Below are 19,107 nucleotides of genomic sequence, written 5' to 3'. Positions count from 1 at the left end.
CATCCTATTCACAGATCGGGCAAGGGCCACTATTTGCGGGTTAACAGTGTAAAATACACGAGCACAGCCTTGGCTCCCCTTAAAAGTCCCAGTGTAAAGGCGAGTCATGTGCTGTTTCATGGGTGCTTGTCAGGAAAAAGGGATAAAAGGACTTCTTTGACTCCCACTATACTGGGAGGCTACAGACAGGTGGCTGGTCACATCCTCCCAACCACCCCCCATCTGCAGGCATGTTTTCAGCCAAAACTTTTCCCAATCCCACTCACAGTGCAGCTGCACTGTCTTGAGCCAGCACTACAAGTCAAGACTTCAGGCATCCCAGCCCAGAAGGGAGTATTCACAGGACAGCCGCGCAGCCATTCTCCTGCGCCCGCCCTGCCGCTGCTCGCGGCGTGCCTGCTGACTTGCACTAGCCCTGGAAGTTGTGTGGCCCCTCCACAAGCTGATTCACCTCACCAGATGGGCAGGTGAGTACAAGCACAAGTGAAGCAACAGGAGCACTGGGGCACAGCAGGAATGAAGGCAGTGGCTTGTGCCTTTCAGCAAAAGCTACGTGTTGGATCTACACGGCAATTTTCCTAAATGTTAAGTGGGTTTTTTTCTTCCTGTTAAAACAAAAATAAGAAACTCCTTAGCCTAATGAGAGTTTTCTCTATTTCCAGACACAGTTTCATCTTGCATCCTATGTTTGACTTCTAGATGACTCCTTTTGTTATAGACAGTATTAGGCTTGGATGGGAAACAGACTTCCTAAACAGACAAATTAAGAGCAAACACACACCATGAATGAAGAAAGAAAAGCAATTAACTTTAATATATCGAGATAAGAAGAGCCGTAACTGAAGGTTTTTATTGTGCTATGGGGCTGTATTTCACAACTTTCTCCACACTTTTCTTTCCCAGCACCTCAGTCCTAACAATCCATGCTTTCTTGTTACCTTTTGTTTTTTTTAATATACCTTCCTTGAACAAAACATTATCCTTGCATGGCCTCATGCATTTATTTGAGCTTTAAAAGCAGCAAGTGACCATGCTGTATATAAAAAACAGAGTTATGCTCTGCTCAGTTTTACAGACTTTGCTTTTTTCTTCTTTGCTTTCCCACAACCACTTTGGTTTTTCCTGAGGGACACACTGACATGAATGCCGCATTAACTGCCAGCTCTACGAGAGCATCATTTCAATCACCCATTACAACTAAGAATCAGACCTCTAAAGTCCAATGGCCAGACGCTGTTTCATGCCCTTCCAGTAACCCTGCGGCATGGCTATCACTGCCACTTCTTATCTTATCGCCATTTCAGACATTGCCCGCTATGGTCAGACAAAGAGCCAGACCTAAACAATGATGTTAAATGAAGACTTCCTTCTCAAACGCAGTCTTGAACTTCTAATGAAGCTGATCACTCCTTAGCGAGATAACAAACCATGTCAGGGTTTTACAGGCTTTAAAACTGAAGTCAAGAGAAAGTCAAAAGGAAGCAAGCTCCCAGAGAATGGTACAGCTATTACTGCATGTAAACATCTCTCTGGGAAACAGGTAAGCATCAACTATATATGCATATGCACATACATGTAGAAACAAATACACACCATGTGGGTTTTTTCGATTCCTTCATTTTTTAATCACAGAAAAAAAAAGATCTGTCAAATTCTCCTCTGTTACACCTCGTGAACAGGGGGTGAGGGGGGGAAAATGTAAAGGAAGACTTTTTGCTCATTAGATTTTAAAAGGCAGCTGAAGTGGCTGGGAGTTTTCCAGAGTAAAGAACTCAACATTTTTTAATTTCATTAAAATTCAGACAACTCTGCACAAGAAAGTGATGCCAGTTAGAGAAATTATTTTTGCAATGTTTTTATAACAGTAAAAGATCTGATATATATGAAACAAAACCAAAAAACTAAATCCAGGAAGGAGCAAGACTTTTGCTTCCATAGCTGTTCTCTGGCTGCTTGCTGTAAAGAGTATAAGCTTTTTTACCAGCATAATCTGTGTCCTCATTAGGTGGATCTGTTAACATGATTAACATCAGAACTATACCAGCAAACTTCACTAAAATAGATTTGGCCTATGTTCAGCCTAACTGCCCTTTCTTCCAGGGGAACCACAGGTAGGAGCTCTAAATGCGGATTAAAGGTTTTCAAGGAGAGAAGGAACATCCTGTCCAAGGCTCCACTTGGCAAAGACCATCCTTCATTCACCCCATCCCGTTCGCGCAGATTTCAGTGGGACCATGCTGACTGCCCGCAGCTTCCCAGATGCCTCAGCACCAGGGAAGGTCCAGAGGCACTACCCCGCAGTTCACAACGGGGTACTTCTTTTCAATCCTTGCACCAACCAGTGCCTTGCATCGTCATTCGCTGTGGCAAGACCAGCAGGACAGTTGGCAGCTTGGCACTCTCCACGCTTTAAAGCGCTACTCTGGCCCTGCAGAAAGTCAAATTCGCCCTGATCTCCACAGGCGCACTTGGGCCCTTCAGGATGTAGAAATTATCTGATTATTCTTGTAGCTTTGAACAACAGAGGGAAATTCTTTACGTCTTGTTTGGAAATTACACAAAAGTCTCACGTGTGTTCGTTCTAGCTTTACAATTCACCTACACACTGAACTCTAAACCATCCGACACCGCAAAACACATAAACTAACAACTTCATAGCTACGTCTCATGAAGTAGTTCTGCAAACGAACTGCAGAGTCAGCCATACATCAACCACAAGGCCATTACCAACCAGTGCGGGTATACAGTTTGATAACCTCGCCTTCCGGCAGCAGTACTAGCCTCTGCAGCTCCCAGTCCCCTCTCGCTGTGGCTGGTTCCTGCTCCAGCAGTCTCCCCTCTTGTGCCAGTGCAACTGCCTGCAGGGACAGATGGTGAACAGGACCGGAGAACTGAACTGGGCTACACGGAGTTTCTTTCCCTCTCACTCCAGGGGATTATTCTGAATTCCCAATTATGTCACACATACAACACAGACACATGTGGGAGAACAGTGGAGCAAAGCAGTGAGGTCTATTTAAGTTGGCAGTACCACCACCCCAATAAAACAGGGGGCAAAAAAGCCCTCATAAAAACACGGCTTCACACACTCATTGTCATTATGAATTTAACAAGCAGTGGCTTAAACCAGCTCCCAAACCACAGTGGATGTTACAAGGGATGTTAGTTTCAGCAGCTTAAAGCAGCTCCAGGTTGCAGGTCTTTGTGAAACCACAGTGCAAATCAGACTGCTGACCAGTTCAGGAGTTTAACATCACCTCTGAGGGCAGTGGTGAACCTTGATTAGGTGTGCAAGTGAATGCTTTCCTAACCTGGTTTCTTCATCAGTGATTAAGCCATATAAAAAAAGGCAGAAATACCAGAAGGAAAAAAGCTTTTAAAATATTTTGCCCTTTTTAGCAATATAGCTCCGTTTAGGAAAACATTCCACAGCATCTTACTGTTTCTGCAAGGGTAATGAAGACTTAAAAATCTTGACCCCACTGCAACTTGCGACAAAACTTCCACGCACAGGGATTGAGCTTCACTATTTCAAAACACCTCCCCAGCAACAATTACAAACAGGCCTTTTAAATGTATATGACAGGGTATGGCGCCCAGTGAAAGCACTGGTTACTGAAATTCTACCCTCTTATTACTTTCATAAACATAAGGTCACGCGCTGCAGAGCAGCATCACAGAAAGCTCCTTCAAGATTCACTCCAAAAGTCAGGAGCAGCCACCTTCTTACTAAGCACGGAGAGCAGAAGTATGAGAAAGCAAGTAAAAGCTGTCAATACAGGGAGTTGCCTATATGCTATTCCTCTGCAAAAACATAAGCACTGTAGAACCTTAAAAGTCCTTTTCAGACATTGTGTCACTACTAACAGCTAATAAAACAGGAAATTTTAAGTCAAATAGTATATTAGCCAAAACAACACCAATAAATAGCAAAGTTACAGGGTTTAACATAAAAATGAAAAACACTAGTGAAACATAGTGGAGTTTGTTCATACCACGTGCAGTCTAGAATCATGCATAATGTAACAGCGAAACCGCTAACAGCAGGCTCACAGAAGATAATTTACACTTGTTTTTATGGACGTGAGGAACTGATCTTTGAAGTTGTCCCTAATGAGATTCTGCTTGGCCCTAACAGCACCCTGAGAGAATGTGCTAGTTTTCTCCCCTGCATCCGGTGCATATTTATAATGCAGAATCCAGACCTATTTAAATTGCACATGTGGACCAGTTCCCCCCCCATGCCATTGCAAAGTCAGATTCTCACAGTTGGGGAAATACCTACTAAAATGTCTCAATTTACCTTCAAGTCTTTTTGTAATTACCCACACCACCTTTACTAATTACCAAAAGATACATGGGGATTAACGAATAAGGTTTCTTTTTCCTTTTACAGTTGAACTCCTAACTTCATTGAGCTGCCAGGTCACTGGCAGCTCTATCACACACTGCAGAAGACATGTCCAAAATACAGTCATACGGCTCCTAAAAGAAAACAGAAGTGTAGCTCCGTAATCAAAGGGAAGACTTTATTTCAAAAACACAGGAAGCAGCATTCGCGAGACAAATAGAAAATGTTTTTTGCTGTGCCCTATGTAGTCATTGCATTAATATAATATCCACCTGTTTTTAAAAGCCCGCAGTAACCACAATGCCTACCACAACTAGGAGATACCGTGGTACAACCACTGCAAATTGGCAATGGGTGAAACATTATGTTCATGGAGAACAGACCTCAACTCCGTCATGCTTAAACACAAAGTCACATCTGTAGTCAAATGTATAGCAACACAACCCTTCTACAGTACTGGACCAAAAATGACTGCAAAAGTTAGGTAAACATTCAAACATATTTGTTTAAATGATGGTACGTGAGTACTCGGAGCACTGCTGCCAGTAAGTGTCATTACCCGCTCTGAGCCAGGGTATTGGCCCAAGTTTGGCAACAAATTAAATAAGGACAGCCTAGGTTTTACTCTCTCTTCCATACTTCTCCCAGATACAGCCACCCATACACCATTGTTCTTGACTATCACTGTTTCAAGTCAAAGTGTTCCAGTCAACTAGAGCTGGTTTTCATTTAGGGTAATACACTGAAGCACAAACTAAGGCAGCTCAGGCAGTGTTTTCATGCATCATCCAACTGTTCCTTCTGCAGGATAAGAGCATTCAGGAGCATGCTAAAATCAGAACACTGGGGATGGCAACTCCAGCAGCCATCAGTTATAGCCAATACATACCATACTGAAGTTATACCATCACCAAGCCAACAGTTTAACTCTTAGTTCTCTGCCTTTTTCTGCTTGGAAAATAGAGCAAAAAAATTCCATTAATTCTTTGAACATACTTGTCAGCCCTGTCATGCCCTAGGAACGTACAGTATATTGTTTAAGATTAGATGACTCGGGGAATAGATAGCAGGATACCCGATTTTTCGTTTAGAACACTCTGTCTAATCTGACCCTAAACCAACAGAAACTCTACCCCCTGACAGCTGTTTAGTGCCTTAAAAAAACCACAAAGGACTCTGCTTTAGTTCCTATAAAGACATCCATGTAACAAAGACCACCACGGCAACTGGTGTGCTCTGAAGAAACTCTAGTTTGAATGGAGGCAGAGACTAATCTACCCTCCCGGCTCCACGCGAAGTCCCTACAGGTAAGAGAAGACAGTCATTTGTGGGGAACTTATGAGAGAAGCTGTAACAGTAACTACAATAGCTCTGTGTGCATATGTGGAGAAAGAGAATTTGTTCCCAGTGCACTGACACTACTCACAAGCACACTAAGCCCAACAGAAGAAAAATTGTAAAGAATAAAAAAGGGGGGAAAAAAAAGTGTGCCTTTGAAGCTGCTAGGTTCCGGGCACAGCACTGAAAGGTTCAAATGACCTTGCCTCAGTATGTTAACGTACAACCTCTTGGTCAGCATGGCCAGATTCCCTTGTGAACAACTACAAGGCATAAGACTGGAAGCTCAAAATCTAAAAAAGCTTTTGTTAGGAAAATAATAAAACACATACAAACCTGAAAGACAGACTCCGATACTACTGCTGCAGCAATAACGCGCTATACATTACTGCTACGCTTCATGCTAGAGCAAGATTGCCTTTAAACACATATGCAGACACTAAAATTGTAACAAGTGAAATACAGCTGCAGGTGCAAGGTGTGCTAAGAATTATACATCAGGCCAACACCTTATCTCTGGTTATTTCTGGGTATTTGAGATCATTTATCCATTTCTCATCTTCCATTTATTCTATATTAGTCACCTCCAGTACATTTCTCCTGCATTTTATTGGACAAGCATCCGGACCCTAAAGAAATGGCATTGCCTCTTTACAATTTACAAACAGATATCCAGAAAACTGCCACTTCTTGTACCAAACCTTCTACAGATCCCCATTTAATTTGAACTAATAAAAAAAAAAAAAACCAAACACCACCACCGCCTACCAACTTCCTGACTCTGTGTGTTTCAGTTTACTTTTAACTCTGCACTGAATCATAGAACCATGGAATGGTTTGGTTGGAAGGGACCTTTAGTCTAATCTAGATCTAGTCCAACCCCCTGCAGTGAGCTGGGACATCCCCAACCAGATCAGGTTGCTCAGAGCCCCGTCCAGCCTGACCTGGAATGTTTCCAGGGATGGGGCATCGACCGCCTCTCTGGGCAACCTGGGCCAGTGTTTCATCACCCTCAGGGTAAAAAATTTTTTCCTTATATCCAGTCCAAATCTACTGATTTAGAATAAAATTATGAATAAAATTATTCATAAAAGGTCTTTCTCATTCTGTAAGATGATGTCTTTAAAACTTGCTGAGAGAAATACTGACTGGAAATAGTGACTCCTGCATTTCACAGTATTAAATGATGGTACAGAGACTATCAAGGAAGCCAGGTGATCCAAAGTTAATTTTCAACTTAAATAAATATTCCTCTTGACAATCTACACTGAATGCAAGGGTTCTTCTCAGGAAAATATGCTCTGTATAAATCATATCCAAGATGAATGAGCCTGAAAACAAAACCAAACCCCCCCTAAACATAGACCATTCCTTGAAACCAATACCAGGATTTCCTTTCTCCTCTGGCTCAGAGAAAATGAATGTTCTACTCACATACATTTTAAAAACAACCTGTTTTCTTGAAGGCATAGAATTTATGGTAATAGATAAGTAACAACTAATGATGAAAACTCCAAGAATTAAAGGTCTTCATTTTGTTGCCAAGATGTGCATCACGTTGAGAGAAACTGTACGTGTGATCCCTCCATTAACACAGCGGTGCTCTCACAAAGCAGCAATGCAAAGCAGCCGAGCACAACACCGCCACAGGTCACAGTGAAGAGGGGGGGAAAAAAAAAGAAAAAAAAAATCATATACCACCCCTAGAGGATTGTCATCATGATTTTAATTATCATCATCATTTTAATTCTCAGAGGGCGTCTGAAACTCATAATATTTGATCTGTGCAGCCTCATTATATTGACAACATTTGTAGCTGAAACACTGTCTTAAGAACTTCGTGCAAACAATTAAAATACCCTCCAAAAAGATCTAAGAAGTTGCAATGTGAGTCATAACCCTCCTTCAGTAACCCAAAGAGGATGTCCTAAGGGGAAACTTTCAAGGTGTAGAATAACAACGAGAGCAGAACAAAATTTGTTCTTCTTGTAAATATGCCTTCCTTTCAAAGCTGCAAACAGCACTGTTTAACAAACAAAAAATGACAAAAATCAAACTAATGTCAAGAAAGATATAATCAAAATGAAAACAATTTAAACAAAAAACACTTTCAAGTAATTTCAAAGATTACACCTGAGTTGTATATAATTTTTATGTATAATTATGTATTTATTTAGGTTTCATTTATTCACTCCTTTCCACCAGAAGGAGAAGCGAATGCCTGGCTGACTTGAAATTTACAAAATAAACAAACCATAAAGATGAGATTGCCCTCTTCTTTAATATCTGTTAATTATCATAATCTAATCTTAGATGTTCATCGTTAACAACCAGAGAAAAGGAGTTCCTGTAAGAATCAGAGCTTAAAATTGAGGGAGCCACTTAATCTGGCATGTCTAAGTGACAGATCCTGTCCCACTGGAAGCAGTAAGAGTGTCACTAATCACTGCATTTAACAAGTATAGGACAAGGCTCCTATTTATTAAATATGCTGGACCACATGAAATTTTAATTCTGAACAATTCTTTTCCCAAAAACTACTACTTCACCATTCACAGGAAAGAAAACAACCCTTTGGTAATTCTGCTGGCCAAAAGTGAATGTGCTTTAAGAAACAAAGAAACCCGGAGTAATTAAAAAGTAATGACTTTTTTCTTTGTGCTCTCTATATAAAAGGAGCATGAGGGAAGATATACTGGACTAGCACCTTTTCCTTCCCATAAAATGATACAATAGCTAAACATTTAGGAGTAATGTGCTGACCCTGATGCTCCCAGTCACTACACTCAATTCCTCATACCAGAGAAATTGTAAACGTGGTAAATAGCAAGTTTCCTGGCTCACAAACACATCAGATAAAGTCCCTCTATCGTACTCCTTTCTCCTTCCCTCCCCCATTCTCTCTCCATCTGCTGCCCTCCTGGGAAAGGAGTGCTACACTTAATGGCTGTGTGCTTTTAAGTCTAATGTGCTGGATATAAGTTAATGCCCAGTACAGTAAGTGGGGACTGTGCTGCGAGGAAGCCTCCAGTACTGTGTTTTCCTCATCAACATCCAGTGGAATCTCTGTAGCCCTAATCTCAAGCAGCATGCTAAGAGAGGGTCTAGGAATATGAAATCCACAACCTGTGACAAAAACAGATCTTGCAAGACACCATACAGCATAATCATTTTAAAAAAATCTTTTGCTAAAAACAGGAGAGAGTTGGGATTTTCTTACCTGTCTCTCCCCTCAACATAATGATTTAAATTTAGAAAATACACCCATTGTAAAATAGGGCGTATAAAAATAGGGGCAGGCATTTCCCTGTTAGTGGAGAGTACACAAGTGCACTCTGTTGACAGCATGCTGATCTACAAGACAAGAGAAAGAAGTCATATGGGCTTGATCCATCAGTTGTGAAGAGGATGACCATATGTGGGGATTACAGGTTGGCTGACCTGCTCTCTAGCCATCCTCTCTGCCCCCACCCTGAAAGCTTCAGCAGCCCGATGCCACACCAACCCTCATCCACCAGCATTTTGTTTCAGCCAACCTTCGTGCAGCAGATCCTGCAGCATAGATACAGCTTATGTAAACATACAGGTTTATGGAGGTGAAGACCAAGCAGAATGGTCAACTCTTCATGAGACAAATAAAATGACTGCAACTCCAGGTACCTGAAGTTTATCACCTGGGATCCGGACTGGCAATTTTGTGCTCTAACCAATTGATACTGCTCCGGGTATGTTAACAGCTACTGTACATGTTACTGAGTACAAGATTATCACATGCTGTCTTTTTGTTTGAAAAAGGCATCAAAATAAAAATCACTAAATGAAGTCTAGTCACATTTACTACAGGAGAAAACTGGTTTGACTTCAGTGTTTCAAATGCATACATGTTCTGGCCACAACTTCCTCATTTTATAATTAAAACCAACCACACACAGTATCACAAAACCTGCCCTCTGCCACATAAGACCTAAAAATGGCAATCTTAATGGCCCACATCAAAAGTGCAAGTAAATGGGCAAGACCTGAATTTCCAAATCACATCAAACAACAAGATCTTTATGTCTTCAGAAACACCTTCTATAAAATATATGCAGACATGCTTACCTCCTTCCTCCATTTTGCACTGCTTTGCATGTGCACATCACAGAAAAGACCAGAAAGCCAGTACCAGGCCTTCTGCAAGCAGAAACAATAACAATGAAGTCCATGAAACTACAACTGCATATGCCAAGTATGATTCAAACCACTGGAAAAAAGAAACCATTGCTTCAGGAAACAAAACTCACAACCTGATGGAACTGTCTCTTGGGACTTGGAAAAACCTGGCATGAAATAAGAGATGAACGATTTTACCGTGCAAGACCAAGGGAACCTCCTACCCAACACTGGCACTCCACTCTCTCTGCTAGCACTCATCACTTGGGGCAATGCAGGTAAACCCAATGCCAAACTTTATCTTCAAAGAAGTAACTTTACAACCTTATGTTTTAAAGAAATCTCCCTGCCTCACTGTATTTCTGCTATGCCTAAGCATATATACTTATTTTCTCAAGTTATGCCATGACATTTTACAGAATGCAAAACCAAAGCTCTTCAAATGTTATCTTGGGAAAAAATGCCGACTCTCCATTTCTGAATTTTTCCATAGATACTTGTGCTATCTAATTTCACAGTTGAAATCAAGCCACCCCCGGTAACTCAATATCAGAAATGTAAACTCAAAAAGTTACCACGCAACATTCAGTATAAAAAAAAATAATTTAAAAAAAAAAAATATCAATGTTCATCACCAAAACCTGACCACTTCTCAAATAGCCCTACATCAAACATATGTTAAATTACTATACGCAGCTTGCAGGACTTGCCTTTCGCTTAGTTGTCCAACGAGATATTTAAACAAGGATTTGTAAAATGAAAGATGATGATGTGTGGTAGGTAGGTGTGGCACTTCCCTTGGGCTTGGAATAGCCGCTTGTCATTGGGAACACACTCTCTCATCACTGCTGGCAGGGAAGACCAGCTTCATTCTGCCACTAGGAGCAAACCATGAGCCAAACACTGTTCTACGATGGAATCTGCCATGTGGGGCCTGCAAACTGTGTAAAATATTAACTCCCTGTTTGGAAATCTATGCTCTAGAAGTTGTTTCACAAGATAGATTACACTCTCACCCTTCAAGCATTAAACAAAAGCAAGAGTCCGCTCCTTCCACAACAATATCCCTACTGCCCTGATATTTAAAAAAAAAAAGAAAGTACAAGCCTCCAGTGACAGTACATCATCCTGATTGTAGTGTACATCCATCTTTTTTGTCTAATTACTGCAGAGCGAAGAACTGTCTTGGCGAGCAGTCTCCCTTCAGCACAAGGTACCGTGGTAGGGACCACTGCTGCAAGAAGCGCTCCTGGTCAGATCCCATCACACACCTCACGTAAGATACGAAAACACTGTATATGGTACATGAAACCATAAGTCAACTGTCCCTCAGTATGACTGACCATTAAATGAACTACATAGCTAACACTGCAATGGAGAATCAGATCACACAAAGAAAATTTCCATTTTTAGCGCTCAGCTACTGAAATGGGGCCTTACAATTGAAGTACTTGTTACCAGAAAGCTTCTTTATGTGATTAATATGGCATAAAAGAACATTAACGTACACGTGCATAAAAACCAAACTATTTTCTTTCCTCTCCCTCTCAGTGTTTACCACAGGGGCAAGACTGACTCTATAAGGTGCTGTCAATGAAGAAGTAAGGCGAAGAAACGTCCATCTCCTGCCACCCTTGCCATTGGTGGATCCACAAGCTCATTGCTCCCTCACCTGTGCTGGCCACCCCCGTAACCCACTGCTGGTGAGGCTACACCGAGAAAGAGATGACTGAAAGTAGCTGATTGTTAAAAAAAAAACAAAAACCAATGAATGGACATTTTTAACCCAGACCATTTCAGCGGTATGATCTATACAGCAGCCTCACAAGAGACTCTGCCAACATTAGAGGTGGCAAAGCGTGTGGCACAGGAGCAGGAATGAGCAGCTGGGGAGCGGCAGGTTCGGCGCTGAAGTCCACGTATGAAAAGCTTCCCCCCCTTCCAGCCCTGCACATAAACCTACAGGCACAGCTCTTTCCATTCCGACAACCAGCAGTAACCGCACAAGGCCGGTACCTCACACTGAGGGGCTGACGGATTGAGTCTGATAGGTATGGAGGCTGCTCTGGCAGCCTGCTCGCACTAGCACTAGAGCTAAAGGGGTTTATCACCAATTTAAACCAGACCTGGCTTCCATCTTAGGACAGGGCAATCTGGAAATATAGCAACTAATTGGGTGATGGTGACAAAAAAATTATTTTAAACCTGTCCTACACTTATAACAATAATAATAATAATAATGGCACTTTTATAGCATCAGCCTTCCAGGGATGTCACAGCATTTTTTTAAAGGCAGGTTGGTATTATTCCTTTTTACAATGGCAAAAACAGATTAAGTTTCTGACCTACCTTTTTCAAGCAAGTTTAGCATATTATGACTACACTGCACAGACACAATACAAGAAGCCTAAATTTGAGTATTAATACAAAACTGCAATCCCTGAGCCCTATATCACCACTGTATGAACATGTCACTTCCAGCATGCTCCCCTCAAGCACCTCAAAAGGCTTTAAATATAAGCGTGTCCTCATGAAAAATCTTTACTCTCATTTTACATCTAAGATTTAAGTTTAGAACTTATTTTATGCTTAGATTTGGAAAAATCAGTAACTTAAAATTGTTAAGATCAGCAGAAATCTTTCATTATTTAAACTCATACAGACATAGGCACACACTCCAATAAAAGTTTTCTTAACGACAGTTACAATTCACATCTTTGCAACTTGGCTTCCATTGTTCTACTGCAGGAGAATCAGAAAATGCAATCAGTTAATGGCCCTCTTCTTGAGTGGGGACTATTTATTTTGGGACAGCTTTAAGGATTCTCACCTACAGCTGTTGGCCTCCCCACGCTGCTGCAGGGAGAGCTCAGCTGCTTTCGGGGCAGCTGCTGAAGGGCTACTGCCATTGGCTTAAGAAAAACAGGGTTTTTTTTACTTAACTCACTGGTTTGTAAACTGCTGCGTTTCAGTAGCCACCCATGCCACTGAGGGACCAGCGAGGGAAAGGAGAATAAAATCGCACGATTGTGAGACATGACCCCAGTAAAAATCCTGGTGTCCAGAAGTAAAGCTCAAGTTTTAACTACACTCTCTCAATGTACTCATGGTTTCACGATTAGACTGCAGATGTAACTTGCTTGTTTCAGGGAGTACAGGGGTTTTTTTCCAATTTATTTCGAAAAATAAGTAGTGAAAAGGAACTTAGGTGGTCTTAAGCTACGTATGCTTCTGTAAGTGTTATTAATGGACAGAGCAACAATTTCCACCAAAACTATGATCCTCTATCACATCATTGTCAACTGAAGTAGCTCGCCCACTCACGCTAGGTACAGCTAACTAGCTTAATCCTGAATCTCCGTATTCTCTCAACCGATATTACTACATGTACAAACTCCGCTATTGTGTAAATGTCAAATGAGTCCGTATTCTACTAATGCCAACTCTTTCCCCCTCCCCCTAAAGATCACATGCCCTAAATGAAACAAGTTGAGAATATTACAAATCAAATGCATGATTTCCCACTAATCTCAGTGGGAGTTTATAAAATCCATTAAATGCAGGATGGTTTCCCCAAGAAAAAAAAATATGCAAGATCCTATTTCTCAAGGTTAGCAGTCTAATAAGATCTCTGGGTTTTAACAATTTATGGCTTCATCACAGTTGAAAGTTTTTCCTTCTGTAATTATACAGCCATATTTTTATATTAATATTGTTACTATATATACACATTTACCCACATTCATACATTTAAATACTTTATTCAACTATATAGGTCTACTAATATAAAACTCTGTTTATACTCTTTGTTTTAAAATAAGAATATACACATGGGGAATTACTCCAGTACAGAAAAGGCAGTAAAATTATATAGTTACAGGTTGTTCAAGGTACCTCCTGGTATGCCTGAACTCATTCAGAAGACACTTGCTCTGGTACAGAAACCTTTATCTTTCTTATTCCCCTACTACTGAGTTTAAACCATACTGGAGTTCTAACATGTACTCCAAGTACCCTAAAAACAAGCCACCAAGGCATCCTGGTGAGACTGGAGGAAAGCTAATGAACTCCTCTAAAAGGCTCAGCCTCCAGTAGCTCAGGCTACAGCCAGTTCATCTCCACAAAACTCCCTCATCCTCACCAGCTGAGCTGTCAAAACAGGCATTTTCCCCCTGAAAGTAAATGGGATGTTGTAACCAAAGAGGAAGATTCCTTCCTCTGGGTAAAACCTAAGTAAATAATCTTCCATTGGGGTTTGTCCCATTTTTCTTCCCAGCTCCTTTTCATTGGTCTGCAGAAAAAAAAACAGGTGAGACGGGAAGGTTCCACAGAACAGTGCCTCAGTAATTCCTGTTAAATTAAAATGGTTTAAAGACCCACTGTGGTGGCTGCTGTAAAGCTGCAGAGGTAAAAGAAAAAAAAACTTAAAAAAAAAGAGAGAGAACACCCTAAGCACATGATGAATATACCTGAAGAATTCAACTGTCTTCTAAGTTTAGCCATTTTTACTTTTTTCCTAATGTTTGCTCACGATAGTAGACATTTTCTTTATCCCCTCTACTTTGAGGCTGTGGTTGCACAGGATGAAGCAGCTTCAAGCATACCTGCCCCAGGCTGCCAGCTCTTCCCATGTGAGCCCATCCTGTTCCCAGGCTGCATCCTACTGCTGCTCACTGGTATCGCCGGCACCACTGACCATAGCCTCTTACAGAACACCTCAAGGGTCTGAAGAGGGTTACAAGCTTGTTTTTAAATAAACAAAACAACCCCAACTTATAATACTTGGCAGCACTACACCGAAGGAGCAAGAAGCATTTGCCTCTTGAAGTCACAATACCTGACAAAAAAATAGGAAAGTACAAAGACTTTCAGAAGAATAACATTAAGAAGCAAAGGCAGGTACATTATAATTGTTATTATTTTGCAGTTGCCCTTTAAAGCAGGGACCTAAGGTGATGCAGTTAATTAAAACTAACTGAAAGTAAACATGGCTTGTACAAGGCATTCAAATACAAACACTTTATAACAACCTCAGAAAATAAGTGAAACCTGCAGGTGGGTGCACTGCTTCAAGATGACAAAATATTTAACATGGTATCCCTTTATCCAAAATAATCATACAGTAAAAGTTGTCTTTAGAACACCTGTCCAAACATTAATTAGTTGAGAAATAAAATACAAAGACTGGACAAACTGATCCAAAAGTCGTACTATACCAGAGCCCAAGTAACTGACAAAACTGCTGTCACAGCCAGCCTAAGCAAAGGGAGCCTTAATACACTGTTATTTACCCACTAGTACACTTAAACAGATTCATTAACTAGAGCTGGTGTAAAAATACATCTAATGATGATAAAAGAGAACTGTATCCCTGCTGATCAAGCTACACGACACTCATGTGAAAGGCACAAAATGAAAGCGGGAGGAGGCGCGCAGGACACGTGTCCCACGGAACAGGCTGTGTAACGCCAGTAGCACCTCAACCACCAGGTTTACGCTGGCAACATTCCACAGGCTCTCCATTAACTCTGTGTGAGAGTCATGCCCAAAGAATTCTGGAACCAGAAATGGCTCAGTATACGCCAAGAATCCGGTTCTCACCTTTGCATGTGAAGTCGCATATCCATAAAGAAATTACTTCTAAAAAGATTATTTCCTTTAGGAAAGAACATTGTCCTTAAGCTGCACCCAGCTACTGATTTACGGTACGCAGCAGGACCCTGTAGCAATATATTGCCCTGCTAGTCACATACATGTTGTAGCGCTCAGTTCCTGTCTTGCTTTACTCATTTTTCATCATCCCATGACTTTTTAAAGAAATTTTTCACTAGAGAAGAAAAAAAATCTCCTCAAACTCCCTCTTTAAGCAAATGCATGCATTATTCTAAGATAGCAAAAAAGAAAAGCAGCATGTAAAACCAAATCAAATCAAACAATCCTGGCAGCTGACGCAACGTGGCACTAGCAAAGATACAATATGGTAAAAAGATCACAGCTTCTTTGTTAATACTGCTTTTACCGATTTTCTGCTCATGTTTCTTGCTCGATGATACCCTCTTTCAGAAATACGCATGCGTCCATTACAAGACATTGAGAAGACAACTAAGGACCCCCTCTGAAGCTACCACATGCTCTGGTCTCTCCTCCCCAGAAATAAATCTATGGCTCTTATCACACAAACCTGCGGCCATAGTCATACCTTCGCCTCCTTGATCTCCTCTGCCCACAACTGTAGACACCTGGTACCATCCTGTCATTTTTTTCTTCAACAGGTTTTCTAAAGCCCATCATTTGCTATCCAGACCTATACCTGCACTCACCTCTTGCACTGCAACGTTGTTTTCTTTGCTTCCATTTTAAGTCTGAGACTAATCCCTTTCCAATTTTTCTAAATTTTTATCTCCCTTTTACTGCACCACACCCTTTCTTGAAACCAAATTTTAAGAAAGCTGCAGTATTTCAGTTAAAAACCCCTGAAAACACTGTCACTATATTGTACTTCATAGTTTCAATATTTAAATTATACAATCTCTCCAAACAAGCAAGATAATCTTTTAAAACATTTGTCAATATAATTTAAGAGATACACGAATTATTGGGGAAGTAGCTGTATAAATGTTTGTGAGTTTTTGAAACGTAGCGTAATTTTTACCGTGTTGAATGCCACACTTGGTCCTAAAAATCAGTCCCCACTGAAATGAATGTCAGTAAGGGGTTCTTGGAAACTGCTTTCTAAATTTCTTTTGGTTGTTCTGAATTCATTCTCTGCCTAGAATTTACACTTAAAGTCAGTCAGGAAGTGCAGTCTGGAGTGCAAAACATGCAATGGAAATTTGTTGACAAAAGGTCTGCAAGTGAATCGAGATATGGAAATACTTCCAGAAGAGTTACATCATCATTGCAGTAATTAAATCAAATGTAATTAACAGAAACTTCTTCCACCTTGAAAAGTCACATGCATGACAGACACTTTTCAGCATCCTTCCTCAAGCTGCATTTAGGAAGATTGTAACCACATGAAATCCTATTAGAAGGTGCTGAACTCCTACATTGTGACTCTTCCGGCAGGCTTCTACATAACAAAAATGCAATGAAGTACCGTACAACTTTTCCCCCCTTATTATGCAAAATCCTTATCAAATTCAATAGTGTGACATCGTTCAAAATCCTGACTAACAATGGCACGCAGGAGGTCAAGAGATGTCGTCTTTGTTTTAGTTTCACGTTTTTTTCAGTCTATTAATGTTAAAAGAAAAAGAACCTTCACAGAAATAACCGATAAAGATCAAACCTAACTGAACAATGGGAAGGAAATTCAGAGTTAAAGCTGGCACTTAGCTCTGGAGGCGAGCCATTGAGCCCGGGCACCGTGCGGCAGAACGCTCCCGCGGGCCGCACAATGCCCAGGGATAACAAGGTGAGGCAAGAAGCCTCCAGCTCCCCGCTTCCCAGGCTTTTGTCCGGGTAGGTTGGGGCCAGGGAGGCCGTTTTATCGCCGTAGATGTGCTTCTCGGGAGGAAGTGCCGGGCAGCCCCCGACTCCTTTGTGCTGCGGGTTGCGAGTGGAATGCGGCATGCGGCACGCGCTCCACCCGCAACCGGGAGGACAAAGGATTCAGTGACTGGGGGGGACGGGGGACGGACACAATTAGTCCCAATTAGGCCTATTTCACAGCTGAGTGTAAGGGCTGGGGGAAGGGAGAAAATTTTAAAGCGTTGGGTCCCTCAGGCGAGTTCAAGCGAGATCAGTAAAGTGACAAGTTTCAGAAAATGTACCCTATTAGTCACGATTGGGGCAAGTCCCACCCAGCCGGTGGCACTGCGCCTCAGGCGGAGAGGGTCATCTCCAGGAGGTGATGGAGCCGTGCTTCTCAACCCCGCCTCGTAAGCAATCCGATACCCGTTTTGCCTGTTAGCTAACGTGACTGACCAATTTCTCCTGTCTTCAACCCAGTCCTTCAGCAGCAGTTCTCAGTCACAGCGCACACGCAGACACACACGCAGGCACCCGCACCAAGGCAACCTCAGGAATACTCACATATGCACATGCGGAGGCTGGAACCTGCTCTGATTAATGTTGTAGTGCGTGGAACGCCTGCGTTGGGTTGGAGCTGTATTCATCCACAGTTATGGTAACTTTGCCTTGTGAAGGAATTCCATGAGCCATCCTTCCTCCTTATGGACATGAGCAGCTCACAACTTCCCAAGGCCAGGAGCGGGGTAGGGCATCGTGTTCCAGGCAGCTCCCGACTCCAAGCAGCTCATCAACTCCGCAGCCCTCTGCAGGACAGAAAGCACACGCTGCTATAAACTCAAAGGAGATGTAAACATACACAGGTATATTACTCCATCCTCTCCTGATTTCCATTCAAAGACCTTTTTCTATATTTTGACGTACCCATCACCCAATTCTCTAAGCATTACTATTCACAATTTTTTCTTAATTACCTCATCATTTAACTCCATCATCATTAAATACATCCACAGGATGAATGCTTAAGGCTTTATCTTCTGGGCAAGGGGAATCTGTGCTGAAAGCTCCACTTAAATACTCCACATTTACTATTCTTTATTTTAATAACATCTTGTGCTAATTGCAACCATGAAAATTCAGGACCCAGTTTTCCTGAAGGACAAATGGCTTTCCGCAAATACGCACACTTGTTTTCAAGGCCCTGTTTTAGCTTTATGAAATGAGTTACATCTGAGGGACTTACGAGGAAGCTGATGCAAAGCAGAAAAATGCTGCAGTTGCATAGCAAAAGGTACACCCAAATACCTTTGAATCGAAGTATTTATCTGTCCAGAGAAAAGCCTGTATCTAGACAATGTTAACAAAATATCCACATTATAGTACACCAGCAATGCAACTGGTTTGGATTCATCACCAGACAGTAATGATTTATCTGACAGATTTAAGTGCGATTTTATGCATAAATATTTCTGCATAAAATAAAATACGCTCTTCCCCCTCTATGCATCTCTCGCTTCTTCAAAGTACTCTTAAACATATTTTGCATGAAGACTGGAAGCATACAAGCATCAGCCCAACAGCCAGACTTCCCAAACCTGATCTCTCTGGTGAGTTCCCTGCACAGAATCTGAGCTTCAATTTCTTCACTCGATAACCTGAGGATGCCTCAGCTGCCTGCCTTTCAGAAGGATTTTGTGAAAACGGATCAGCTGATGTTTGAAGAATACTTTCAAGATGAGCAGCTCTTTAAAAGCCCTGTTTATGAGGTGGACCCTCAGCTGGGGCACACTACC

General features: G+C 41.6%; 1 protein-coding gene across 1 annotated transcript in view; it reads right to left on the bottom strand.

Moving 5' to 3' along the window:
* Nucleotides 1-18,116, bottom strand: part of MPPED2 (metallophosphoesterase domain containing 2) — a 103,112-nt gene extending 84,996 nt beyond the window's left edge. The window contains 2 exon segments of the mRNA XM_075094924.1: nt 17,879-17,928; nt 17,930-18,116. Of these exon segments, the coding sequence (XP_074951025.1) occupies nt 17,879-17,928; nt 17,930-18,007 (128 nt within the window). The 5' untranslated portion in view covers nt 18,008-18,116.
* Between the last annotated feature and the right edge of the window lie 991 nt (nt 18,117-19,107).

Source organism: Phalacrocorax aristotelis, chromosome 5 (assembly GCF_949628215.1).
Source record: "Phalacrocorax aristotelis chromosome 5, bGulAri2.1, whole genome shotgun sequence".
In the NCBI taxonomy this organism is placed as follows: Eukaryota; Metazoa; Chordata; class Aves; order Suliformes; family Phalacrocoracidae; genus Phalacrocorax; species Phalacrocorax aristotelis.
The sequence above is the reverse complement of the archived record's forward strand: the minus strand, read 5'-3'. Positions and strand labels throughout refer to the sequence as shown.